This window comes from Betta splendens, chromosome 17, assembly GCF_900634795.4.
Source record: "Betta splendens chromosome 17, fBetSpl5.4, whole genome shotgun sequence".
Lineage (NCBI taxonomy): Eukaryota > Metazoa > Chordata > Actinopteri > Anabantiformes > Osphronemidae > Betta > Betta splendens.
The window spans coordinates 6,436,218-6,463,294 of record NC_040897.2 but is presented as its reverse complement, the minus strand read 5'-3'; the positions used below and the strand labels follow the sequence as shown (position 1 = coordinate 6,463,294).

General features: G+C 45.3%; 5 protein-coding genes across 7 annotated transcripts; 1 reads left to right on the top strand and 4 right to left on the bottom strand.

Annotated features, from left to right (window-relative positions):
* Positions 1 to 422: 422 nt before the first annotated feature.
* LOC114844826 (ceramide synthase 2-like) lies at positions 423 to 3,989 on the bottom strand. Its single transcript, XM_029132462.3, has 11 exons — positions 3,838 to 3,989; positions 3,405 to 3,572; positions 2,692 to 2,809; positions 2,455 to 2,573; positions 2,266 to 2,323; positions 2,125 to 2,175; positions 1,837 to 1,929; positions 1,632 to 1,760; positions 1,423 to 1,532; positions 1,195 to 1,348; positions 423 to 1,108 (listed from the first exon to the last, which is right to left on the bottom strand). Exons 2-11 carry the CDS (start codon positions 3,569 to 3,571, stop codon positions 908 to 910), a joined length of 1,200 nt encoding a protein of 399 aa, XP_028988295.1. The 5' UTR covers position 3,572; positions 3,838 to 3,989; the 3' UTR covers positions 423 to 907.
* An 863-nt stretch (positions 3,990 to 4,852) lies between these two features.
* On the bottom strand, positions 4,853 to 8,932 carry LOC114844832 (cortexin-1-like). The gene is made up of 2 exons (XM_029132473.3): positions 8,782 to 8,932; positions 4,853 to 7,562 (listed from the first exon to the last, which is right to left on the bottom strand). The coding sequence occupies exon 2, from the start codon at positions 7,156 to 7,158 to the stop codon at positions 6,880 to 6,882; it is 279 nt and encodes a 92-aa protein (XP_028988306.1). The 5' UTR covers positions 7,159 to 7,562; positions 8,782 to 8,932; the 3' UTR covers positions 4,853 to 6,879.
* A 1,294-nt stretch (positions 8,933 to 10,226) lies between these two features.
* LOC114844825 (mitochondrial import inner membrane translocase subunit TIM44-like) lies at positions 10,227 to 15,842 on the bottom strand. The gene is made up of 13 exons (XM_029132461.3): positions 14,854 to 15,842; positions 14,435 to 14,539; positions 14,063 to 14,227; positions 13,868 to 13,948; positions 13,458 to 13,607; positions 13,258 to 13,385; positions 13,044 to 13,129; positions 12,767 to 12,859; positions 12,494 to 12,618; positions 12,342 to 12,392; positions 12,174 to 12,263; positions 11,843 to 11,953; positions 10,227 to 11,605 (listed from the first exon to the last, which is right to left on the bottom strand). The coding sequence occupies exons 1-13, from the start codon at positions 14,881 to 14,883 to the stop codon at positions 11,486 to 11,488; spliced, it is 1,335 nt and encodes a 444-aa protein (XP_028988294.1). The 5' UTR covers positions 14,884 to 15,842; the 3' UTR covers positions 10,227 to 11,485.
* Positions 15,843 to 15,960: 118 nt separating this feature from the next.
* Positions 15,961 to 19,876, top strand: LOC114844831 (ras-related protein Rab-11B-like). The gene is made up of 5 exons (XM_029132471.3): positions 15,961 to 16,143; positions 17,973 to 18,168; positions 18,601 to 18,794; positions 18,901 to 18,981; positions 19,176 to 19,876. Exons 1-5 carry the CDS (start codon positions 16,104 to 16,106, stop codon positions 19,319 to 19,321), a joined length of 657 nt encoding a protein of 218 aa, XP_028988304.1. The 5' UTR covers positions 15,961 to 16,103; the 3' UTR covers positions 19,322 to 19,876.
* Positions 19,877 to 20,296: 420 nt separating this feature from the next.
* On the bottom strand, positions 20,297 to 25,003 carry LOC114844829 (E3 ubiquitin-protein ligase MARCHF2-like). 3 transcript variants are annotated; one of them, XM_029132468.3, is made up of 5 exons: positions 24,860 to 25,003; positions 23,407 to 23,690; positions 23,099 to 23,294; positions 22,752 to 22,961; positions 20,297 to 21,572 (listed from the first exon to the last, which is right to left on the bottom strand). In XM_029132468.3, the coding sequence occupies exons 2-5, from the start codon at positions 23,589 to 23,591 to the stop codon at positions 21,417 to 21,419; spliced, it is 747 nt and encodes a 248-aa protein (XP_028988301.1). In that variant the 5' UTR covers positions 23,592 to 23,690; positions 24,860 to 25,003; the 3' UTR covers positions 20,297 to 21,416. The 3 variants fall into 3 exon arrangements, with proteins under 3 accessions (XP_028988301.1, XP_028988300.1, XP_040924167.1); XM_029132467.1 differs by lacking the exon at positions 24,860 to 25,003 and adding an exon at positions 24,579 to 24,853; XM_041068233.2 differs by lacking the exon at positions 24,860 to 25,003 and adding an exon at positions 24,035 to 24,053.
* Between the last annotated feature and the right edge of the window lie 2,074 nt (positions 25,004 to 27,077).

The following is a 27,077-nucleotide window of genomic DNA, read 5'->3' as shown; positions in this document are numbered from 1 at the left end:
ACAATCGCAGGTTCTGTAAGACTGCACAATATATATTAAATGTGGAGCCAGTAAACATCATCGTAAAATATAACGATATATACATATATAAATAAACTCAGTGAGTAGGGCATCAGCCAGGGACACGCGAGGTCCTCGGTTTAGAAAATCAATAAAGTCTGACTTATCTTATTTTATCTTATACCACATCTGGAGTAAAAAGGTGTAGGCTGGACTGAGCACTAGATGGCGCTGTAGAACAGTACGTAATTTATAACATAAAACCCACTGTAATCTAATTTGTGCTATTTATGAACACCACAAAGACAGTGGTTATTGTATAAATTGGTAATATAAAGTGTGTGCATACATGGTATTTTAAAGAAAAAATAATAAAAAATAAATGTGCTAAATTACAAGTCACAAGGCACAAGAGAGGGGTATAGAAATAGTGAAATGACTTTATTTTACTTTAATATACTGCATTTTACAACCTTGACCGCTTCTAGCTCTAAATGGACCTCATATTTTTGTTATGAAGCATCATTTTTTGATTGTCAAAGGCTAATTTACGTACAAAACAGTTTATCATCCATATATATGAAAAACAATTACATAATATTATTTAAAATGCCATTATTACCTAGTGTAGCTAATGTGCCTCAGCGGCTTAATAGCTAAACCAGGGATTGTGTGTGCAGCCTGGTGGTAGAGCTCATTGGATGGCTCCATAATCCAGATGTGAATGCATCAGTCCTATTTTGATTTGACACTGGTTATTAGGTAAACGCTCACCCCACTACTTACCTGTCCATCACCACGAGTCCCTTGTTGTATTGAGGATAATGACTCACTGCGTCACATATGAACCTTAGTGTGATTTTAAAATTGGCACAGCGAAATCAAGGCCCGTGTAAATAAACCGTCTTTATTGGGCTTTGCGCGTCCTGGCGGCTGCGGAGCTTCGGTGGTGGCTGAAGTTATTTAGCACGCACGTGTTGCTCAGCGCTGCGAGCTTAGAGTTCAGCGCGTCTTTGCGTCTCTCCCAGCGGTGATCGTCCGGACTCGCACCCTCGTCCTCCTCCTGTTCCGTCTCGCTCTCGTCGTCGCTGCGCTCGTCCTTTTGCAGCTGAGGGCGAGAGCGGACGCAGGGTTTAACGCTTTAAAACAGCATGGGTGTAGATTTCAAATTAAAAGCCCCCCCCCAATTCTCACCTCGCCCTTCAGAAACTTATAGACCATACGTAAGATCAGCGCCGCCCAGAACACGTGGAGCGCCTGCAGCACCATGAGCAGCGCGTTGAAAAGGTAGTAGCCGAAGAACGGCTGGAAGAAGTCCATGGAGAGCACCAGGGTGGTGTGGATGACTCTGTGAGCAAGCAGGGCATTCATGAGCGCGCCTGCGCTGCGTTACGAGTCACACGGGTCCGAGGAGGGACTTACTTGCTGGGAAAAATCACCAGTCGCGTCACAAGGAAAACGGCAGCGAACGCAACAAACAGCGCATCGCAGGTTTTCTTCCAGCCGGTGCCGTAGTTAAACATCTTGGCCGACTGCAAAAAGACAATATCTATTGTATTATATTCATTATTCATTGTTATATATTCACGTGGGGACCCGTGCTTGGGAGTCGGGGCGCGCGTGTGCGTTACTTCTAGCAGGACGTCGGCGGAGTCGTGCAGCAGCATGACCACGGTGCCGATGCGGACGTAGTTGGCGCAGTAGGAGAAGCCCAGCAGCGAGGTGGTGGCCAGGTGGTGCAGCACCTGCTCCTTGAAGTCCTGGCAAAGCAAACGCGCCGCTCGTCAGCGTCGGCCTCAAACGGGCGCGAGACGAGGCCGCGAGCGAGCTCCTCACCTTCCTCCTGACGTCCGCGGAGATGCGCAGCAGCAGGGAGCCGTAGAAGCCCAGCTCCAGCATGTAGTACCAGTAATGGGCGCGGTGCATGGGCTGGAATTATCATTATCACGGCACACATCGAATTAGCTGGAGCTGCTTTCTGTCACTCTGGCAGCAGCTTCAAACAAAGGATGAACGAATCGAGCTAAATGTAGACGAGATCGTTTTTCTACATTGTGCTTGGATTGTGTTCCTGCTCATTGTTTAGTTCGTTTTGATCCAGAGAAATGCTGCAAACCCGCTCACCTGCACTGGATACTGCTTCCAACACTCTCTAAGGTCCCAGAACCAGGGCTTCTGTAGAGAAAAGTAGAAACCAGGGTATGAAGAAGTACTTGTGTGTACTTGTACTATGTTTAGTAGCCACAAAAGTGGTACAGTACTTACATCAATCAGGCTTCTCAGTCCGGCTAAAAAGGCAGTGAGGTAGAAAACGAATCTCCAACTGTGAATGAGAACGCGTGCGATGAGAAGATTACAGTGAAAGAAGAAACTCCCAGAAAAGGAGGAGCTGGAGCTGAGTTTGCACTGGACGGTGAATGAAGCGTCCCCGAGGGGCCGCGGGGGGGAACTTACGCGGCCTCGGCGAACTTCTTGGAGCGACAGGGCCGGTCTTGGTTCCTGCGGAGCCGGAACCAGGTCTCGATCTGCTTCTGGGTCCGGCCGCACAGCGGCACCAGGCCGGCGATGTCGCCCTGAGGGGGGAAAAAACGCAGCGGAACCATCACGATCCACTGACGGCTCGAACGTCAGATGCTGCTGTGACCTCTGACCCAGCGCTGTGACCTCTGACCCAGCGCTGTGACCTCTGACCTGTGTCGGCTGCGTGCTCCTCTGGGTGTAGAACCACTCCAGCTGTGAGGAGGGGGCCGCTGTCCTGTGCAGTCTGTTCCTCACCCCTAAACATGCGCCCACGGAAGGAGCGACAAACCTGGAGGAAACAGACCCACACATGATGCGCACGCTTCACAATGAGTTTACATTCATTGGTCCTCTTGGTTCACGGAAAGCTGATATTGAGACACGTAAGCGATTCATTGTGTGCGGCAACAACAGTGTTTCTGTTTTTACTTTTGCACCGGTTTCATCCTCAGGTGGAGAAAACGCAACACAAACACATTGTGCGGGCAGCGACAACCACAGACCTGCTACTTCTGCCACTCTCTCCCCAAAGGCGCCCTCTTTCTGACAATAACAACGTCTGCGCTCCCAAACACCTGCTCACCGTCCCACGGCTCGTATCCTCTTACGAACACGCGGCCGTTTTCAGTGGAACAATACTGACTTTCTCCAAAAAGAGGATGGAGGTGTTATTATGAGCGTAGTCAAGAAAAGACAACAGACAATGCCCCAAACACTTCATATTACAGCCACACAACAAAGGCCTGTGTGTGTGTGTTTGTGTGTGTGTGTGTGTGTGTGTGTGTGTGCGTGTGTGTGCGTGTATGTGTGCGCAGGTGTGTGTGTGTGTGTGTGTGTGTGTGTGTGTGTGTGTGTGTGTGTGTGTGTGTGCGCGCGCGATGCACCTCTCGAACGCGTAGCGCAGCGCCACGAAGCCCAGCGCCAGCGGCAGCGCCACGACCAGGTCCAGGGGTCGCGGCCGCTCAGAGTCCGCCAGCCGCTCCATGTCCCCCCAGGTCACACCTGGAGGGAGCAGGTAATCCCGCCTCCACACGTCACGCAGCAGCTCCATTCTGCGGGACCACGGTGAATGTGAACATGTCATCCATGAAACCCAGTCTGGGACTAAATCACTCTGAAGTCACATCAAAACACAAATCCTATCATCTATTAAAAGTTTGTCTGCGTCAACATTAGACGCTCTAACTTATAACAACCTTTAAATATTAAGAATAACGAACAAATATTCACCTATAAGCACAAACAGACTAAATAAACAGGATTTTTACAATTATTTTCTACAATCTCCCCACATGGAACATCAGCTTGTAAACTCACCTCAAACCAACCGGTTCCTGCTGGTGCGTCTCCGTGTCTGTATCCTGACGACGGGAGGACGAGCCGCTCGTTAACTGCGGTTGGAGACCGTCAAGACAAACGCAAATAAAGAAAAGCGGAGAGAGCTTTCAAAATAAAAGCCGCCCGGTGGTCCGGAAATCCAAGCAACTTAAAACAGTACATACTCACAGTATGTACGCATGGCGCACTTATAAAAGATTCACCAGCCACGTTAGTAGAGTATCTGTTTCTATCAGAAAACATTTTATGTCATGTCATGTTAAAACCTTTTAATTATGCAAAAACCATAGCTGTAACGACCCTTTATTTTGAAGACGTCCGATACTTCCTGTCTTTCTCGAATCTCTTGATGAAACAATGGCTGATTAACTGAACAGAAGGAACTTTTTACCCTGCACAGAACGAAGCATGACAGAAATTACCCGGTGTGTTATGAGTCATTATATGTTTACTGGAGCTGGTTTATGCCACAGTCGTAGTGTAACTCACTAACCTGTTGTAGAATACACACATGACATGACGCACCCTTAAAACACACACCGACGCCCCCGATTGCACTAACGGTCACACAGAAACACGCGCACAGTCAAATCTCCCTCACACCGTCCTCCTCCATCTGTCAACACGTCCAGCTGATAGAACTAAACGTGTTCACTGACAACGGCTGTGACGAGTCGAGCACCTGCGAATTCATCTGCAAATAACGTGTTTGTGCTGTGTTGTGTTTGTGTGTAATTGGATCGGTGGCGGCAGATGGCGTCGTGCAAGAGTTTGCAAAAGACAAAGATGATTTGCATGTGAGCAGGCGTTCACCCATGTGTGTTTATCTGAAGAACAGATCATTAGTTTATGTATGTTTAAGTATTTGCATTAGGTGAACCTGCCGGTCCGTCCAGATCAGAAGTGAAGTGTGTTAATAATAGAGATGTAGACTTATTGTTATTTAGGTTTCACACTTTACACTCAAAGTAAATCTTGTGAACTTTAATAATTATTAGTTCTCTTGAATTACAACAGGAATATGACTTTTGTACACATTAAAATATCCACCATCAGGTTTTTTTTAGTGTGCCTGCTTTTTTTGAAGATTTGTGTGCACATGTATGTGTTGAGGCATTTGTTCGTGTGTGGTTGTACATTATGTGTGTGTGGTTGCACCAAAGACAAAGTGATGAGCTCTGACAACTCCTGCTTTTTTTCTGGGAAGCACATTGTCAGAACCCGCTGAAGCACAAACGTGACCTGGAAATCGCTGGACTAATGAGGTGCTGGTGCATCTCCAACCGTGTGAGTCTGATCAGCTGCACAGTGTAGAGGCCTGTTTGGGTCCAGTCAGCAACACTTACCACGTCACCTGTTTGTCTGGTCTTAGAATGTATTAAAACATAAAAAGTAGAGCTAAGATCGGTGGTAGTGTCACTAGATAATGGCAAAAGTGTTTGAAACAAATTTATTAATGAAAAAATACAGGCATTTCGCTGGAAAGCAGAAATATCGGCCTCTGATGGAGTTGCAGTTCCCAAAGCCTCCAGCAGAGGTTGCTGCTGATCAGTCATCCCGGCATGCATGAAGAGCAGCATCTGAGGTGTGACTTTAAATCACTTCAAGTGTCACAAAACCTTGTTTAGTGCTTTTAATTTTCTTATTGTGGTTATTGATGTGGCTGTTTTGAAAAAAAAAACACCACAGATAATGAAGCTGGTGCTTCGCAGTGTTGATGAGATTGTATTTCATCAGCGGAGGCAATCTACCCCGTAAATTAACTTGGCTTGTCTCTTTACGGGCCTCCGATAGATTATTTGATTGATCAAGTTGCTTTAACTCTTCTCACTATTGACCTGAGAGACAGCGTGAGGTCAGATATTGCTGGGTTTGAAGTGGCTTGTAGTGTGTGTTTTGCAGATGTGTGGAGCAATTAGACTGCAATGGAAACCAGGACAAGACAAAAGCTTTTACTTCAATAAAAAAATGCCACTTTAAAGAAACATTAGGAAAATAGCTCTATTCAGGAAAGTAGAACATGGAACAATGTTGAAATTGAACTAAAGTTGTTTTTCAAAAGGGCTTTTTAGTATATTAAGGGCAAAATGTTATATTATAAAACAAGTGGCAAAAGGAGCAGAAATATAATTCTAATAAAATCAATATCAGCTCTTCTCATATTCCTACAGGCACTGTTGAAGAGATTTGGCTGCACTGGACGGGGCGCGGAGGCAAAAAGGATTAGGGGGAGGAAATTGGTGTACACGCTTTTAATAATCATAACTTAATATGACACATAACTCGGTCAGCACTGTGAGCCTCCACGCTGAGCCTCATAAGCCTCTTAAAGGGATGGGAGAGCAAAACCCCAAATACAATGGTTATGTATTATTAACATTAGGGTTTAAGGTGGAATGGAGACTGAGAACACAATGAATTTAGAAGAAATAGACTGATACAAATAGCAGCAAGGGCTGAAATAAAGATACAGCGTACCCTCTAAAGGGGCTTTGGTTAAGCATTTTACCTGAGGATCATTTGGAAAACAACCACGCAAGGTTTTGAGCTTCTGAGAAACTAGGTTGACATCTTCTAGACGCGAAGCGGCTAAAACGTCCATAAAGGTCACGTTACAGCAAATCAACGCGGCGTTTACGGCCTCGTTTCCGGATCCGCTACACTGGCGATGCTGAAATCCTTTTTTATGTCCGCTTTAAACTTTTCCCATTTCCCTGTCATTCAATCGGAAGCTTTTTGCAGCCGCTCCGCTCTCTGGTTGTAATTCAACTCTGGGGTTCGTAAAATCATTAGAGCCTCACAATCTGACGTGATGAACAGGAGCCATAATGTGATTCTGGGAGGCGGATTGTCATCCTCCGCCGGTGTTTGTCACTAAAAAGGCTCCAGTCACATCTCTGTGTTGTGTGTTAGACTGGGGCTTGCTTAGACAGTGTGCAGCTTGCGTTATGTCGCTGAATTCCTCCCCTAAGACGACAAATATCTACAACGGGAGGTCAGTACCTCCTCGTCGCCGCGCTGTCACACCAGCGCGTAATCGAACTGCCCCCTCTCCAGGCCGGACTTGGACTGGTGGTCTGTCCACGACGAGCTGGGCATGCTGCTGTAGGGGTCCAGCAGGATGCGGACGCAGCGGACCACCAGGAAGAGCAGCAGCAGCACCAGGAGGCCCACGAAGCACACGGCGCCCTGCTCCGGCGGCGCCGCCACGGGGTGCAGCGCCGGCGGGCCGCGGGCGAAGCCGGGCGGCGCCGGCGTGGACGGGTCGTAGTCGGCCACCCAGTAGTTGGCGTCGCCCATCGTGGAAGCGGGGGGGGAGCGTTCGGAAGGTCGGACTGGTTCGATTTCTAAGTGCCGAGGACGATCACATGGCGTCGTCGCGGCAGATTGAGCTGAGCGGCGGCGTTTCCCACAGGCCGGAGGGCGAAGGAGGGGGCACAGCGGCAGAAATCACACAGTAAATCAGCAGCAAATTAATAAGATCTCTGGTGAACCGCGGAGCAGGACGGGGTTTAATTAGCCTGAAGCAGCTGGTGTTCCCCTGTTGGTTTTCCTCATGCACCCTCAGGAGATGCTGAGAATAAGTCCATTAGTCCCGATCATTCACACCGCCTTCGGTTTATTTATCAGTGTTAACGCTGGAGTCCAGTAGCGACGCTTCTATTGTTACATGTTCATCTTCATCCTGACGTCCCGGAAACCTCCTAAGAGAAAGACACAAAAGCAAAGATTAGCGTGAGAGTGAGCGTCCCACAGGCGGAGGTGCTGAACGAAGGGAAAAGTCCTATTGATCCGGAGGTGGACTCGGGCCCTGGACATGTCAGCGGTATGGATTTCTGCTGTTTCATGGCCCCAGTGAGGTGTTTTCAGGGTTTCCAGCGCCCGTGCCAGCGTTACGGCTTCTCAAACTGTCATTACAACCCCCGTCCAGCCTTCAGACACGAGCAACACTCATCCTGCGAGTTGGACAGAAATAAATCAAATCAATGAATGATAACAGCATAGAGGGACGTGGACCGAACCCCTCAGGGAGCTGTTGCACACAAACACTTGTGCGTTTCCTGCCGTAGCTGCGCTCCCCAGTCAGCACATTCTATTTCCTCCCCACTCCCAGAGACAAGTTGATAGCTCCCTGCGCCGCGGATGATGGGGCTAAAGGGCCGAGTGAAGCTTTAATATGGGACTGGATGACACAGCAAGGAGCTGCTTGCTCCAGTGTCAATTATTGGATGGCCTGTATTTAGACCAGGCTGAGCATGAGCAGAACCAGAAGGAGAGAAGGTTAAAGCACCCAGACACTCAGCGCTTCATCTAATGAGGGTCACTCATTGGTTACTTAGCTTAGATCGGACCTCTCCAGGGTCACCCAAGGTCAGAGCCACGAGCCGCGGAGCTGAGGGCAACGGTGGAAACGCGGCCGCGCTGAGAGTCGGAGTAAATATACAGCGAGAGAGGGAGCAGTTCTATGGGTCATCAATTCTCGCGGAGCAGATCGATCGCGTCGTGGTGGTCGACCAGGTCTGCTTCACATGGGCAGAAGGAAAAACGATGCTTCATGCACCAGAATGGAAAAAAACTAAACTAAAATAACAGAATCACAATCCTTAATTTGAAAAAATAACTAAAACTGTACGAAAGCCCTGAGTTCTGGTAACAGAGCACACACAGTCGCAGCTGTAATTCCTGCAGGACGTCCTCTTTATACCTGCTTTAAAATTAGACTTCTCTAAATAAAATGGGAGAAACTCCGTAGGAGCAGTTAAAAATCTAAAGGACAGCTGAAAGTTGCAGGACAGCCTGTAGTCATGATAAACTAACTACGCACCCGCAGCCTCCAGGCTCCCACGCACACAAGTCCACCTCCAGCAAACAAAGTGATTATGACGGCGTCGCTGTGGATCAGGAGCAGATTAGACACTGTACCTTCCAGCCGGTGTCACAGGTGAGGGCACGCAATCAGCCGCACGGCGGGAGGATGATGAGGAGGAGGAGGAGGAGGACGATGATCCTGCAGCAGCTGCCTCGCTCCGGGTCCGTCGCGTCCCGCAGCCTCGCTCCAGCTTCGTCAGGGGCTTAAAAGTCTTCTCAGTTTGAGAGGCCCGCCCCACGCACCCCCACCCCCTCCTCCTCCTCCTCCTCCCCGTCCCTGCATGGATGGCACAAACCTTTTCATTTGGATGAGCAAAGCACCAGGAGCCGCGTGTGGCTTTTGCATTATGTAAGAGAAGTGTGTGGGGCGCCGACAGTAAGGGGCCCTAGGCGTCAATAGACAAATCCCGCCCTTCAGTAATGGTCCTGAAGGAGTTCCGACTCAAATCACAGGGAACTGAACCACCCACAGGTTGGTGATCGCTGAAGGGACCCAGCCTATGCTTGCAGCACAGATCAATACAGATGTTATGCTGCGGGACCTGCGACTGGCAACCTCTTGGTATAATGCAAGCGTAATTATAAAAATGTCAAACCTATTTCTTTGATAGAATTCATAGGATTGTATTGATGTAGAGGAACTAATGTCAAAGTATCAAACTACTGTTCATTTCCCTTCATTCATTTTCTTTGATGTTGTTGAAATTTAAACCGTGTCGTCCTTATTATCACACAAAATACTTTAAAACCCAAACAACAAAAATAAATGAGTGTTATGTAATGAGCTGACATGGCTGCTGTGCTTCTGGAGAGTCATTGTTCTATGTAGGTTAGAGCACAGCCTAATGCAAAACCCCACCAACAGCATGACGTAATAACCAGAGTCATAATTAAAGGAAAGCACAGCAAAGTCTCCAAGGGCCGTGGCGGTGATGCACCCAGGTGCCATGAGAATGCCCATGGCTCAGGGAGCAAACAGCAGCTGGGTCCATGGTTGTTTCACAAAGTTAATTTTCTTTACATGTGCAGCATAACAATGTGCAGATGAAAACAATGTTTACGCTGAGCCATTCACACTGAGTTGACTTTGGAGGAGGTTAGTAGAAGCGGGTCCCTGGTCATTCATCACAGCAGACGGCTGTGGGATGAGCTCCCTATAGATATTGGCGATACGTGTGCGAAGCTACAGGCGTGCGTTATTTAAAGCCTGATCTGTCATCCCACACTAACAAATCCATCGCTTTATGAGCCCGCGTCAATAGCCACATCCACAGACGTCTATTAGAGCTTCAAAGGACTCAGCGTTCCTCTTTTGAGCGCATAGACAGGTGCTGACTCGGCCGAGGCAAACCAAGACAGAGCTCTTGATTCTGCAGATGTTGGCCTCTGGATAAAAGGTTCAGTTAGTTTGTCTGGAGTGTTCAGTAGAGAGCTGTGGAGTAAATCTGGGAATTTTCAACCATTGTGACGGATGGACAAAAAAAGTGCTTCCAGGAAAATTTTATTATCATTATATTTATTGTCTGGAGACCAAAACATTTTACCAGAGAAGTAAAACTGGTATTATTGCAGAAGAAGAATCTGATCTTATTTAACACCCGGTCCTCTGTTGTTCAGAATTTACATTCAATGTGTTGTGAAAGTGTCCTAATTGCTACGTTTCCTTTGCTGAAGCAAAACTCATAATTGGTCGTGGAATGATTCTGTCTTCATCATACAACCCTATAGGAGCTCATACGTCATCAGCACACACCAAGGACGCATGAGCACGACGATGAGAGCGCTGTGACCAGCAGTAACTGGTAACGAGCCACTGATGTCACGTGTGCTGAGGAGCTCAGCTCTTCTTTGGAAGCACGGACGCTGTTTTATTACCCTACACAAGGTCATGGTTCACTCACATCATGCTCAACCTTCATGTGTCCTGTGAGTAAATACGCGAACTGTCGCATGGCATAAATATCAAAAAACAGTCAGCACACATATTCAGGAACCTCACTTGTTCCAACTTGGCACCAGGAGTCACATACACAAATGTAAACATAAGTGTTTAGCAAGACGAACAACTGAAAAAAATGAAATATGAGAAGACAAATGATGCTCAAACAATAAAACCGCTATGACATTTGGTCCCAGCAAGAAGCAGTACCGGACATTTGATTTACAGTATTTACAAGTTTTGATTTAGATACAGTGATAGTTCAAGAGCAGACAGGAAGTGAAGGAATGAGAACACAACTCGCTCCAACCCGAGAACACACACTACAGTTGGAAACGCATTCATGTGCAGCTGATGGTTTCTCAGGTTTTCATGCAGAATCCTAAGCTACAGTACAAATGACAGAGACAGTCCCCGACCACATTAGCATATTAGCAGAACTTCATCTCAGTCATTACTGCAACAAGGTTCCAGGACAACGGCCAATTCAATTTTCTGGGCACATTATTTGATGAGGAATTAGACCTTTTGTTGCTGTGCTATGAAGTAAAAGAGCATGAGGTGGTTCCAACTATTGCACACTTGATATAAATGCTCTGTTCTCATTTAGCCCCTGGAAGCTTAAGTACTGAGTCAGTGGCCTACACACACATACAGTATACTAATGAAGACAGCGTACTGGTGTAACAGCAGCGTTTCCTCATTTGTTTGTGTAATTATAGGTGAGTCAGTGCGTGCAGCTCTTCCAGGCACATCCTCCTCCTGTTTTCAGGTTCTGTTCACCTGTTGTCGTCTTCCTCCTTCCTCCTTCTCCTCCTCCTAGAGCACCTGCTCGGTGCTGGAGGCAGAGATGTCCAGCAGTCTCCAGGCTGCGTTGGGGTTCAGCTCCTCTTGGTCACGACACAGCGCCCAAACATACATCATCCTCATCACCTTCTCCTGTTGTGAAAGGAGAAGAAGACAGGGTGAGTCCGGAGAGGCTGGAGGAGAAACTCAAAACCTCGCTTGGTTTTATGAAGTAAAAACAGACAGTGCATCAAACCTCTTTAAGCAACAAGACAAATAGAAATGTGACTGATCTATTTACAGACATTTGTTTACTTCCCTGAATTTACCAATTACTGTCTACATTTATTAGATTTGCTAATCTGGTGCAGTGATTAAGAGCTGACAGACCGGATCTCCCTCCACAACGTCTCCTTTGGGGCTGCGGATCACCATGACGACCTGAGCCTGGAAGGTGATGATCAGCACTGGGCCCTGGTCCATCATTTTCCCCATTGCCAGCTACAACACAAGGAGAGATGAGAAAAACAAGGCACTTACCAAGAGTTATTGTCACTTTCTGCGGCGGCCCGATCTATTACGCAGCATGCGCAGCACACGTTTTCTGTATGTAAATTAAATAAATGTGCTTTAAGAGGAAAAAATAATTGCACATAGCAAATATTGCTGCGTTATCGGATGCCTGAATTTAATGCTGCTGTACAAGTGATAAAGCACTTACATCTATATTATCAATGTCCAAGATTTTGGACTGGAAGAGCAGCCCAAGTGCCCTAGCCTGTTGGATGGGATTCGCCAGCTGACTGTATGTCTGTGAAATGAAAAATTAGGCTTCATACATTCTGAATAATATAAATATAAAATATATTTTAAAAAAACTGTAACTTACAGCTTCGTAACACCAATCTTTTAAAACATCCAGTTCTCCACGGATCATAGCCTGCAGAAACAAGGCATTAGAAATTATTGCTTTAGAACATTTTACATGTACTGTATTTTATAAAAGACTGGCTGCATACTATAGGAAAAGAGGGAGTTTACCTCTAGTATATTAGGGATGATATCTTTCTCACATTGTTTGAGAAAAGAGTCTTTGTCAAAGGTGGGGTCTGCCTTCAGGATCTCTGTCAGCACCTCGGACATCTCAGTCTTTGAGAAAAGACCACCTGCAAAACAAACAACTCTAGGACTCAGCTGCAGGAACAGCATTTTTCATAAATGTTAAAAATACAAACAGAGCACAAAGCTTGTCTTCCACCATCTGCCGCTCACTGAAGGGACAGTATGGCACAATTGTTGAACTGAATGCATTACCTAGAAGATCAGTGACTCGGTCAGTCACGGCCCTGGATGCTCTGATGAGGGCGTTATCGCTTTCATCATACTTCATCTTCATCTCAAAGAATCCTTTAGGAAACAAAAAGAAAACATGTAGCTGCCATTTTACAGGTACCACAGTCGGGTTTAACATGCCCCAGGTATATTTTATTGAACTAGACAGAAGAGAAATTAATCTGGCGCCACCTGCTGCTTATAAAAAAAAATACAGTGATCTGTTGAATGACAAAAACCCAGCCAAAAATGTCCCTACTGTTAAAAACAGTGTTGTTGTCCTTGAAGTCCCTCCACTGCTGGTACCACTTTGAGTCCTTGTGGAGAACCACACCCATGGCGTCCCTGCATCACACAGAAGACGCCGACGTCAGGGATTCACACAGTAGCTGACAAGTTATCACAAAGTAAGAGAGGAAACACATGGTCTGCTTTATTACTGCAGGATGTGGAAGCGCCTTTCAGTCACTCACTCATTGGCCACAAACACTCTGCTTCCCTCATCTTTAGAGGAGAAATTGCTTCTCTTCCTCAACTGGGATGGAGCTCTGTACGGGCCATTATCGCCAATATCTATCTCCCTCTTCATGGTTTCTACACCCTGCAGGTATGATGCGAACGATTAGTGCCTGTCAGTGTTTCTGCTTCAGTGCAGCAGGATTTCACCTCTGACCTGCGAGATGGCTTTGAACGCGTTGGTCCGGCCCAGTTTCTCTCCCCCTTTGGAGACCGACTCTGCAGAGTGCATGGCTGTTTTGGCTGCCTCCTCCACACCTTCCTTGAGCTTCTTCCCAATGTCAGTACGACTCACCTCCTCAAGACCCTTTAGATACAATGTCAAAAAAGTGCAAAGCTTGTTTTAACATTAATAGGCAAAGCATTTTTACACCTGGTTATGTGTTGGTATTTTAAATATTTAGAAAAACACTATTCATTAAAAATAACCTAGAACCACGATAAAAAGGGAATGTGTGCCACTTCACTAAAAACAGTATGTAGTCAGTTCGGGTAAAAATATTTCTACCCTCTGGAATAAAATTATTATATGTAACTGCTAAACCAGAAGAATTGCTGATACCGTACCTCCTTCACAGCCTCTGACAGGGAACCTATGGTCTTCTTAAACACATCTGAAGTCTTTGATGTGCTTTCTTCTATGGATTTCTAATAGGAATAGAATTTATATCAAGTAACAGTATGTACCTTCTGTATGTACCACTTATAATACTTGGAATAAAAATGCATGCACCAAGGCAACAAACCAAATAAGGTTCTCACATATTTCCTGCGAGCCTGTTGGAGGGCGTCCGACTCCTCGAGCCTCTTGGCTTCTTCTCTGAACCTCTTTATGTTGTCTTTCATCTCTTGATTCTTACTGAATTCCTGACGCAGGTTATCCACAAACTCCCCCAGAAAACCTTTACGTCCCGAAGCATATCGCACCTGATGGGGAACACAGACACACAGGCCGGATATAATCTTCGCTAGCTTTCCAATAAGTCATCTATAGTCTACTGTCCATTTGCCACCCACAGCTGATAACGTGCTCCAGGAGTGTTCAGGGGAGAACAACAATCAGGGCAGTAATACTGGAGGACTAGTGTTGAGGAGCGCTGATGTGTGTAAGAAGGTCAATCTGTCAGTGTCTACCTGTGCAGTTGCTGCTGGGCTCCTGTGTAACAGAACGGAATCTCCTCTTGATGCAGCACAGACCCAAGACCGGGTAGTAAAGGCCAAAGCCCGTCTGCCGAGCAGCTGCAGTCAGGAAAACGACAAGGGAAAAGCAAGTCATGTTGACAGGTGGACATATGGGTCTTTTATTCGTTTATTCAAATCCGTCGGGCTTTAACACTGACAGCCGCGTCGCTTTATTACCTCGTTGCAACCGTATACTTATTCACGTCTGATGCAACGAGGCCTTTAATAACGTTAATCTGGCGTCCGATCTGCTCAACGACACCGTAATTACAAACACACCAGAGTCCGCGAACAGGCTTTAAATGCCGCCGCTCACTTCGTCAAATGTTCCGCAAACACGCCGTAATGACAGACATGAATGACCGTCTTACCTCGTAGCACCGACACACGGAGGCTGCCATCTTGATCTTGAAATGCGCGGAGGCGCACGTGCACCCTTGCCGCAGCAGTTGACCAATGGGAGAGGACGTGGTAAGAAAGGGGCGGGATCAGCTCGTGAACTTCTTTAAAGGAGAAACACGCCCCAAATAATAACGTCGATCTTTGTTTATAATAATTGTCGTGATCCACGGACACTGCCTTTTATAATTATGATATAATATTTAGGACACTTGCACTTTGTTTGCACTATGCACTTTTCTGAATAGAATGTATATTACAATAAAAGTTTTTGTGGACATAACGAAAGTCTAATACAAAAAAGTTTTTTTACATGAGTATTGAAAAACATCTTCGTGATATTTTTCTAAAATGTATTTAAAATTACAGTCTTAGGTTAAATTTCTTCTCCCAGATAATGTTTTGTTTTATTATATATAGAGTCCAGCCCATAATTATTCATAACCGTGGCAGATTGTGACTTAAAATTACTTTTATTCAAGCAGCGAATGCTCATCTTTGTCAAGATGAGCATTTGCAAAGGCCAAACGGGCTTTTGTGTGCTTTATTTTAAAAAGTGGTGTTCTATGGGACTCAGTGGCCTGAGGTCTGTTGCACTGTCTGCCTTGAGTTGCTGCCACCAGCAGAGCCTAGGTTTGTGAGAATGGTGGTACTTCAATCCTTGGATATATTTGGAGTGGTATAGATCGGATTTTTTCCATAGATTGGCGGTGTGCAAAGGTATGAATAATTTTGAGCGTGCCATTTTTTGTTTATATGTAAATAAAAGATCACTAATAATTTCCCCACAATGATGCCACTTTTACATTGTCTTATCATCTTTCGAGAGAAGCATTGAGTTTTAAGAGTGAATGTTTGCCACAACTTCACATGTAAATCCCTCCTAAATATGAACGTGACCCCGTTTTTCTCTATTCATTCAGACGGGAAGGACCTGTAGCGTCTGTCTCCATGCGGGTCACCGCTGAATGGTGGAGGTCTGCTGGCATGCCAGTAAAGCGCGCCCCCCTGTGGAAGGCACGTGCAGCGCAGGGACTCCTCCCCTCCCTCTGCAGAGCTGGGAGCTCTCCCTGTCTGCGGCCAGCTCGCCTTGACAGCCAGCACTGGCGCAGAGTGGCGGAATAAACGTTTACCTACATTTTCTGGCATATAGCGATTATTCAAAGTCGCACTTTTTACGCACCCTTTTCCGGAGACAAGCGTTGGAGCGGCCTCGTCTAGAATGGGGAACCGAGACGATGAATACGATTTCTTGTTCAAAGGTAAAAAAAAAAAGATGCCTACGTTCCCCTTTACATAGGCTCACGTCGACAACGCTGTTTCTTCTAAATGCCTGTAAATGTCTTCATCGGTGTCACATGTGCGTCCTGGCTCAGGAAACAGGCTGATGTGTTTCTCAGTGACTATCCGGATGGGAAACGGTGCGATTACAACATAATGCTGTCATTGTAACGTTTTTACGCCTGCAGCTACGGTATATTTATAAGTGGAGGATGCAACACCCTATCCGTGCCCAGCTTTTCTCAGATTCTGTAATCAAACTTTCATCCGCTCGAATTGAAAGAAAAAAAACCCGGGTCGTGTTTTCTCATCTTTCCGTCTCGTGAGGCTGATTAAAGGCCTATTAGCCTCCACCTCTGCTGATCAAGGAGCCTCGTCTTATTTGCTCTTATTCAAAGTCAGAATGCAGCAATCGGCTCTATACGTCAGTGTTTTTTTTAGCAGAATCAATGGGCCTGAAAGGCTGTGACTGAGGCTGGAGCGGTACCAGACTCAGGTTGATCTTTAGTGCTCAGTTGGATCCAGAATGCCTCCCTTTGATGGCGATATCAGCTCCTGTGGCACATTAACATCCTGGGCCTGTATAAGCCAAAAGGCCATTTAGATGTAACAAAGTATCCTCTGTGGGATGAATAGGGCATCTGCCGGAGGCGAGGGATCGCTCTCTCTCTCTCTCTCTCTCTCTCTCTCTCTCTCTTGCCTGAGCAATCGTCAGCGCACCCCGGCCGAAGCAGGAAGGGCAAAGCGGAGCCTGAAAATGTCGATTCAGGTTTTGATGGAGCCTGTTATCAGCTTCCTGCAGCCCGGACCGGCACGATGTCGCCAGGGACAAAGTTCGGCCGCGTTTCCGTCTCGTGGAGTGAAAGAGAAAACAAAAGGACTCCACCTCTGCTGCTGCTGCGCCGGGGACCCTGCCTTTAAGTCACTTTACCTCCAGCCACTCGGGCTGTTACTGATCGCCGTGGATGCTGAGATAATCAGACCCACAGCTGGTGCTTTATGGCCAACGTAAAGCGGCTCACAGCTCAGCTTCTTAACACTGGGATCAACTTTTTTTTTGTAGTCACCTCTCAAACCTCTGGGCCTTTGAAGGCGGACTATCAAAACCAGCCTGCTGTGAGGACGAGTAAAACACTTTAGTCAATCTGTTGGCTGCAAAAGTCTGCATTTCCTCAACATTGAGCATTTTACGCTGCATGATTTCTTTTTCAACACCGTCACTCCTGCCCCATTGTGTAGCTTCTTTGTGCTTGAGCAGGGACCCATCACTGACCAACACACCTCTTTATTTGCTGGATAATCCCTCAGGAACTTCTGGTGTGCATTATATGAACAGTGGTACGGACGTAAACACATGGGTTTGGTTTTGCTGCTCTTCTTTTCTATGTTGTCTGAAAGTTCTGTGCAGTGACAACATACAGCCTGGAACACTTCAACCCACAGAGGAGCTGCTAGTTATTTCATTATCAGCCAACAACCAAAGAGGGTCAAATGTATAGTGCATTGACCCAAACTTCCTGCTCACTACAAGTGAATACTATTTTAGTTCAGTTTTGATACAGTGATGCTTTCTATTGAGTTGTAACACTATGCTATATAAATCTAGCCTATTATTAGTATTTTGTTACATCCCTGCTTAACACTATGTTTTTACACTGTCTCATAAATCATTTCACACCTGAAGCCTTTGGATTCTGCTGAATAAGACATCAAGGAGAGCCACTTTTGCTCGATCACCATTTCTCACATCTGTTACTATACGCCAGCCCCCCCCCGCTCGTTCCAACCTTCTCCCTCCCTCACTTCACAGTTGTGTTAATCGGGGACTCGGGCGTTGGAAAGAGCAACCTGCTCTCTCGGTTCACACGGAACGAGTTCAACCTCGAGAGCAAGAGCACCATCGGGGTGGAGTTCGCCACGCGCAGCATCCAGGTGGACGGCAAGACGATAAAGGCTCAGATCTGGGACACGGCGGGACAGGAGCGCTACAGGGCCATCACCTCAGCGTGAGTCTGCAGCCGAGCACACGTAACCACCCCCAACTCGGGCTCTGCTCTGTAGATATTGGTTCAAGTGGAAATGCTGATTCGTGGGAAATGTTATCGGATTCATCTGATGAACTTCAAATGTGAAATGGATTTCAGAACTTTTCTAAAGCAGGCATGAAATTACGAAATTATAGATCTATTAGTTCTGGAACTTTTGATTACGTCACGTGATTCTTATCATCAAGTAGAGTTAATTCTTTTTATTTAAGATCTATAATTGAACAACTGGCTCCATCTGCTGATCAGGATCACGTGGTACGACCTGAACCTGGGCAGCTGCTAAGTAAACGGATGCTGTGACGCTCGGCGAGCTGAAGTAAAACATGAGCCCAGATGAGCATACATTCAAACACTAAGCCGACCCATCTGTCGCCTTTGGCCTTGCTGCAGATACTACAGAGGGGCAGTGGGGGCTCTGTTGGTGTATGACATCGCCAAACACCTGACCTATGAGAACGTGGAGCGCTGGCTGAAGGAGCTGAGGGACCACGCCGACAACAACATCGTCATCATGCTGGTCGGCAACAAGAGCGACCTGCGCCACCTCCGGGCCGTGCCCACGGACGAGGCCCGGGCCTTCGCAGGTGCGGTACCAGTACCTGGACCCACGGAGCGACAGGGACCAGAGCAAGGGGAGACCTGTTATGGGAGGTGTATGTGTTTTAACTTTTAACCTTCCTCATCCCACAGAGAAGAACAATCTGTCATTCATAGAAACGTCAGCCTTGGATTCAACAAACGTTGAAGAAGCCTTTAAAAATATCCTCACAGGTAAGCTCATTATTAGAGGCAGGATGTCAGAGTGTGAGTAATAAGTAATGAGCACCAACCTTGGACTAATAATGGACTGTATCACTGTAGAATGAGTATGTCTTTTGATGTGTGCCATAGTTAGACGGTCGGTCCTCCTGTGCCTCAGGTCCATCCAGAATAACCAGCGCGAGCGTGTGTTTCCTCCCGAACAGAAATCTACCGCATCGTCTCGCAGAAACAGATCGCAGAGCGCTGTGCCCACGACGAGTCCCCGGGAAACAACGTGGTGGACATCAGCGTGCCACCGACCACCGACGGCCAGAGGGGCGGCAAACTGCAGTGCTGTCAGAACCTGTAACCTATGGCAACCATCCCTCCTCACCTGGGCCGATTATTAATTGAAATCCACAGTGTTGGTATGCTTCCATCCGCCCGGGGTGCAATACCGTATTGTCTGAAACTGCACTTCTTCAGACCAGTGGAGTCAGTGCTGTTTTTCCCCAAGCGATCGTTCCCAGAAAGTCTGAATTGATTTCAAGTTGTAATCGGACCCGTTCTGCTACTTTCTAGTGCTAAAACAGGACTGGTGGTACCGCATGAATAGCTACCACAGTTTTCCATGATCGTGTAGCAGAATAGCCTTGTCTGAGACCTTGTAAAGTAGATATACATACGGTATGTATCCGCACCAGTCGAAGGCCTGGGTTTGAATCCTGCCTGTTTCAGCCGGACCAGCAGTCCTGATTTTCTGGGCTATACTCTCCCCTCTCTTCAGTCATCATCTCAAAAGTGGTCGTAACGCTGCTGATGCTTATTTCATTTTGTGTAAAATATATTCTTCTGTTTTGATTTTGACAGCTTGTCTGCTCACATACATTATATTAATGCCATGAAATTAAATTTTACAATGTTAGGCTTCTGTGTGATTTGTTTGACTAATACTAATACAATGTGACCTTCTCAATGTTCAGTATGCCAGGGTGAAGCCAGGAGATACATTTTATATATTACATATGATTATCTGCAAAGTTGTGCTATATCTTAATTGTTTGAAAATACCTTATAATATGGTCGTAAATGCTAACATTTGAAAAGAAATCCTGATGTCACTTGTCTCAGTATCTAGACATTGTGTTTTATAAGGTATCCACTTTAATACGGCTTTAGTTAAGGGTGAGACCAAGCACAGCTTTTAAGAGCTTTACAAGTATATTGTAACTTTGGAAATCAAAACCCTACTTCAGTAGATATCTCACTCCATTAATTTACAGATTATCATCAAATATCTTAAAGATTAAGTGCAGGTCAAATGAAACTACATCCATCAGAAAAGTCCAGGAGTCTCGAGTTTTATTGCACAATAACCCAACTTTCCAGGGGCTGCAGCAGGAAGACTACAATAACACAACATACTTTGTTTAGCATGTGCTGCATACACTGATTGATACCTCAATACAATGTTCTCTTTATGCACCAGCCTGCTCCCATACATTTATTTTCTAGTGGACAGGCTGGGACCTCACGATTAGGAACACTGCTTCTATTTATAAATGCATTTCTTGTGATGTAGATTATTACCACTGGTCACCAGCTCCGATAATGAATGGTGCATTTACAAGTGGAGCAGCGCTGTTTGCTAATGCACTCGTATGAGTATCCAATTGTAATGTAAACATTTTGCCATGTCTCCAATACGTTTTCCTCCTACACCATCGCATTAGTATTATCCCATATGCTGAAATCCTCGCTGATCCCAAGACAAGAGTACTATAAGTTTGTGTGATGCCTCCGGCGCTCTCTGCGCAGGAAAAGGGGTTGGACGTCGCCATTTAGACAGCGACTGTAAAGCTTTACCTGGAAACTTTAAAAGGGTTTCAAATTACAGACAAGCATGTTGTATGAGCGACTGTCAAAGAGGAACACTCACTGTGTGAATAATGCTTTAAATTGGCCTCTGCTGGGCTACTGGATGCCCATTGTTCAAAAACAGCTAAATACATTGTGAGGGGGCATGGGGGGAATTATAGGTAGTGTGAATATGCTTGGTATTATACTGTAGTAGCATGCTGACTCAGTTATATCCTGCTACATTAGCTTGTGTCTTACTATTTGATGAGTCTGCAACACAGACGTACACTCAGGCTGGTTAGTCCACTGTCCATGTGTTTAGTTCACATCCCAGCACTGGAGGTAAACTCTGTATCTCAATGTCAACAATGACTCCAAAATGCATTCCTTCCAAAACCACTTTTGTGGTTGATCAATACTGTAGCAGTTTACATCAAGTGCTTCAAAAACAAAAAAGAAAAAGAAAAACCGGAGGCTAAAGTAGCTTTCTCCTCCCAGAATGGTCCGTACGAAGTGCAAAAAAGGTCATTAAATGATTAACGTCGCTTTTAGAGAGTGCTTTAATGGGCTTCGCTTTGAATACTCCTCTCGCCGCCGCTCAGCACTCATACGATGGTCTCATCAGTCATTTTCTTGGTCGACTTGGTCGGCACCGAGCGCTGGGTGGTGTGCGCTCCCTTCATGTCGGGCATGAGCAGGCGCACTTTCTGATTGGTCCTTCTCCACTCCGAGTACAACTGACAGTGGTACCGAAAAGACACCTGGGGGGCGTTAAGAAATAGGTTTAACATTTTTTAAAAATTAGTCCTTTGAAAAACATCAGTTTTGTCCAGATAAGGCTAAGGATAATAGCTACCTAGTGCTTAATGTAATTATATAGCTACAATGTAAATGTATCTTTAGCACATAACAAGCAAAACACTTAGAGAATATCAGGTTGGAACATTCTGACTTTGATCCAGTGCTGTTTAAGGTAATAATGGAAACATCAATGACCTCATTTCTATTATAGTCAAGACACGGGGGTCTTTCTCTCTATGTAAGTCAATACACATCTGTCAGCCCCTTTATGGAAAGAATAAAATTAGGACTGTAACAAACAATTATTTTGATTATCAAGTAATCTTTTTTTTTTTTCTTCAATTATTTTTTTGATATTTTCATTTTGACTCTTTCCAATTTTTGAATAACAAAACTTAACTATTAGATACTATAAATATCCAAAATATAAATAAGCAAAGCAAGCATCGAGTTTTGTTTAGTGGTAAAGATCTGCAGCAGCTCCATTCAACTGGTATGTGTTAGGACTGTGGGAGAAAAGCAGAGAAAACCCACGTAGACACGAGAGAACATGTAAACTCCACAGAGACTCCTTCTGGCCCTGAGGCAACAGTAACAACCACTAGAAACACGTCCTCATAAGTTAATGCTGCTGTTATTTGCTGCTTTTACATTTAGTACTTGAAAGCTGAGCTGTTCTATGGTGGCACCGTTCACCACTATTTAGCAATGATGGTGATTACACAACCAATGCCAGTGTTCTGAAGTAACTAACTTTTTAAACAGTAGCAACTAATGAAGCTTCTTCACGTGATGGATGCGCAGCATTTGTTAGTGCTGCTACTTCCCTGACACTGTGTTTTCTCCGCATCGCTGTAGTATTTCCAAGTCACAAGTTGAACTTTGCTTAACTTGTGTAAACTAATTGTAGTAAACTAATGCTCAGATGAAGAAACCTTTGTCCTGCTGCTAGTTGATCGTTTTTCTCCGCCATTTTAGCAGCGGATGCGTTATTTTTCCTACACCATAAAATGAGAGGCCCGACTAATCGATAACTGCAAATCCCTATTGATCATTTCCACCTAATAATAAATCGATAATATCAATTCGCTGTTGCAGCCCTATACAGAATTGCTCATAAGTTACAAAGGATAAGTTACCAGCGTCCAGAGGATGTAGATGGTGAAGAGGGCAATGGTGAGGGCTATGAGGCCAACAGCCTCCAGTCTGCTCTTCAGTTGCAAGTGGTCCTGGGCTCCCCTCAAGCACAGCCAGCCAGAGATGGCTGCCAGAGGTGTGATGAGAAGGAAGCAGGCCATGTCACACAGGAGTGTGCGCTTCTCACTACGAGGGCCCGGGTCCTTCAGCCACTGAGGAGGAGCAAACTGACGCGTTTCAGTTTGGAACAGAACAGTGCCAGTGCCATGCATACATAATGAAGCAATAGTCTCCTATTGTTTTCTACCCGTCTTTAACACAACGTCACGTCAAAAAACAACCCTCTAACCTGTGTGAGTGGCTGTGGCCGTCGCTCAATAGTGAACTCCGTGTGACAGAGTTCACAGTAGCTGGTGTTGGAGGACGACAGCCACTTCTCCAAGCAGCTCTTGTGCACTTTACCAAGCGTGCCAGTGCAGTCGCAGGGCGAAAGCAACGTCTCCCCTCCAGCCCCCTCATGACAGATCCGACACATGCCCACATCACTGTAGGGAAAAACAGCAAACGCAGTGAAGACAACGGCGTGATGACTAACCACAGAACAATGTAATTACAGTGTTTTCATTAGGGTCCCCTGTGTGCTTCTCCCGCCCTTACCTCTGCAAGCTCACCGCTTTGACAACGGTGGAGAGTGGGCGGCCATCTTTCGCTGTAACCTTGGCAATGTACTGGGCCTGTGCCGTAGATTCAGACTCCTCCGAATCCTTGGAGGCATCTGATTCAGCGTTCCCAGAGTAATCACAAAGGGAGCCAGGTAGGTGGCAGCACCCCGATGAAGACATCGCCTCGCCGAGGATGACAGTAATGAGGACGGTGGTGGAGGCGAATTCGAAGGAAGATCTGATTCAAAACCTGCTCGTCTCCTGTCCTCCTCTCTCCACCTACAGAACAAATGTGTTATGAGAAATAAAGAAAAGATAAACAGGGGGCGCATGGGCGACTGGTAATTACAGCATGTCATGTAGTTACATGTCACTCTTAAAGCCTCTAATACAATTCATTTCAAGTCTCTGTGATGCTATATAGAGGAAGGGTGACATCCAAATTAGTAAAATCACAGGTCTCACAAAAGCTAATGATTGGATGCTGGACCAAAACAAAACAATGTGGAAAACTATTAGATGCAGGGCATAAAAACTAAATTCAAATATTAGTACAAGAGTAGATCTGTGAGAATGACTTTCTGTTTTGATCTTTGCAAAACATTGTTAAAATCAACATGTACCTTTTTTCCAAAAGCACTGATGTGTTATGTAATGGGTCAAAGTTAAAGAAAAATAAACACATCTTGCTCCTTTAAGCTTCGGTTAGTGTTGTCAAAAACAAAATCTAATCTTCTGGAATCACTATGCAACCTTCCCTTCACACTTCCATCCACCGACTCATTTAACAAACTATTTGAGAGTAAACATTACATTAACATATGCATTGAAAGCAACGTAACGTTCTCACAGACCCAGAGGACAGAGCACAATAAACAACACTACTCATAAATTTAGTGAAATCTTTCCAACTCCAGCTTATCACCACTATGACTAAATGACACAAGCAGAACTAGTGATTGACTGTTTGCATCAGGAATTGTGGTCGATGTGAAGCGTGTAATGATCGCTGGTGTCGTTAATGTGCATCCGCGGTAAACACCGCGTTAATCCCAACGAGATAAAACCGCGTCAAGCAGCCTCCCCGAACGGCGAATAAGCAACCCGCCGATCATCGCTGAATCTGTCTAAGATTTAATAAACGGACGTTTTTGTGAACATACTCACCCGACGGCCTCTTTTTTTCCTCGCTCGGTCTTGGCCTTTCCCCTGCGTTTACCAGACACAGGCTAGCTAAGCTAACTGGGCAGCTCTAGCTGCAAACTCTGACATTGGCATCCGAACAAACGCTCGCGATACGGTGGCTTCCGACCGACAGCCGCGCGCGCTGCATCGTGTCCATGGCGGCTGGTGTATCTCCCCCGAATGATTTGGTTTGAAAGGGCGATAAGAGACGGACTACCAGCATTACTGGATCCAGCTAACGGGCTAGCAACGGGCAAGCCTACCTCAGCAGCCCTCAGCTGTGCGCGGGGTCACGTGACACGATGCTGCCTTCACGATCATTAGTTATTCTAATGTAAACTCGTTACACACGTCGATCACTTCTCAAAATAGCAACTCGCCTGCGTGGTTGTGGGAGTAGCCAGCTCATGTTTAATACGGCGACTCTTGTAAATACTCATGGGGAAAATAATGCATTGATTCAATCACAACTTACTCCACTGCATAAATGTAGGCAAAATGTCGATGTACTCCCATAGTTAGGGGGGTTTAGTGTTTAGTAACTGCGGCCAAATAGTATCATTTTATTAACATAGAATTGGTTTTCACAAGGAGCCGAACAATTCAGCGAAAACTGCAACGTGAAGAGTTTAAACTCACTAGGTGGCAGTATTTCGTTAATCCTCTCAATCACTTCGTACTTTGGTGATGTCAATAGATGCGAGTGCATGAGAAGATTCTGGACAGAACAGAAAATGTTTTAAAGTGATTATTACGCTAGCATGGGCTATTTTGTGATCGAACTATTTGTGATTGAATACTTGATATTTTATTGTCTTATTACCTTATCTGCGATACGCCATTTAAGTTAAATGCTAAAATGATAAAATATTTTGAATATGGAGGTTTTATATCTGTGAAACTTGAGCCTATGTGCTGAAGGTCCAATTAAGCCAATGGGAAAGTTATGAACAGGTCATAGTGTACGTCCTTTAACAGTAGCTTTACATTAATTAAATCTTTCCTTTAAGGAAAACATAGCCTCTTGATTTGAAAAGAGAGAAGCACGGAAAACTAAAACATGTATTCAGGTTGGATTTTTTTAAACTTCTTTTTACCTTTGACTGCCGCCTGCACCCTTTGCTCTCACCTTCTAGTGTTTTTATGCATCGTTTTCATCATTAAAGATCCTTCACTTCATGTTTTACCAACCAGCAGAATCGATTACCTAAAATATTCATGTTTTTTAGCATCAGTCAAGTAAATGACTGGAGGGCATCACAGCGTCTAATTCAAAGTTTACATGACCTTTCCACTCATTGCGGTGCTCAGATCTATGCTCTACTTGGGTCAGGCTGTCTTCAAATCTGTCGTTTTGGACCAAAGTGTATGTTGATGTACCATATTATTACAAAATGAAGATGCAATATGCAGAAACATTAAAGGCCCAGACAGTTTGAAATTTTTAAAAATGGAGCTTAAATAATCCCCTTGAATTATTAACCACTGGTTAAACAGTACTGTATCTATTTTTATCATATTACCCCCCATGCCCTGATCCTATGGCTTCCTACTGATTCCCTTTGGACCCAAATACTGATAAAGAAGGGGTTCACTTGTGCTGACTGTGATCTCTGCAGACTACACACACACACACACACACACACACACTAGCTATTTCTATTAGTGTTTGGTCTAAGTCCAGCTGAACTCTCTGGATGTGTGGGATATCATGAGACCTGCTTCAGTGGACTTTAACTTGGGCCAACATACAAATACTCACTCAGTTGGTTGGGGGGAGGGGGTTCCACATCACATTGTTTTTGAAAACAGATTAATGACTAAATAGTTTGAATTACAGAGTAGACAGTAAGTTTGTATCTGAACTTTTACTAAAAAGTGTTTCTATGATTATAAGAAAGAAATGGTTTACAAGATGAATTCCAGGCATTCAGTTTTTTTGTCTGTAATCCAAGGAAGAGCTCCCATTTTACATTTTGTGAAGTTACTTTAGTTAATTTAATTGTATAAATGTGATTTGCATTGCGAGTAAATTAAACTCACGTGGTTTGACAGCCACTAGACACCTGATAGTTATAGTGGCAGGGGTCAGGGTGGAAAAACATTGGTGCCAGCCATGATGGACAAGTGTCAGAACACAGTTCATCAGAGCTTGCTGGACTTTGAGCTGTGCAGCTATTTTGGCTGCTGTCCAATGGAACCACCAGGTGGTCTTAATGTTGTGGCTGATACAGCGTGTGTGAGCCAGACTGACAGATTGTACAACTTATTCACAGCGTTTTGCTTTCAATAACAGTTTAATTTCTTTGCTGCAGTTCGTCTCGTGATCCTTTAAACAGTCAGGAGATCTCGTGAGCCTCATGTCAAAGCACTAATTAAGTTTGTTTTTCAGATGCACTTTTGTCTCAGTGAGGGCATAAGCCTAATCTCTCAGACCACAAATGTTTCCTACATTTAGTCCCGAATCTAAGAGGTCATTCG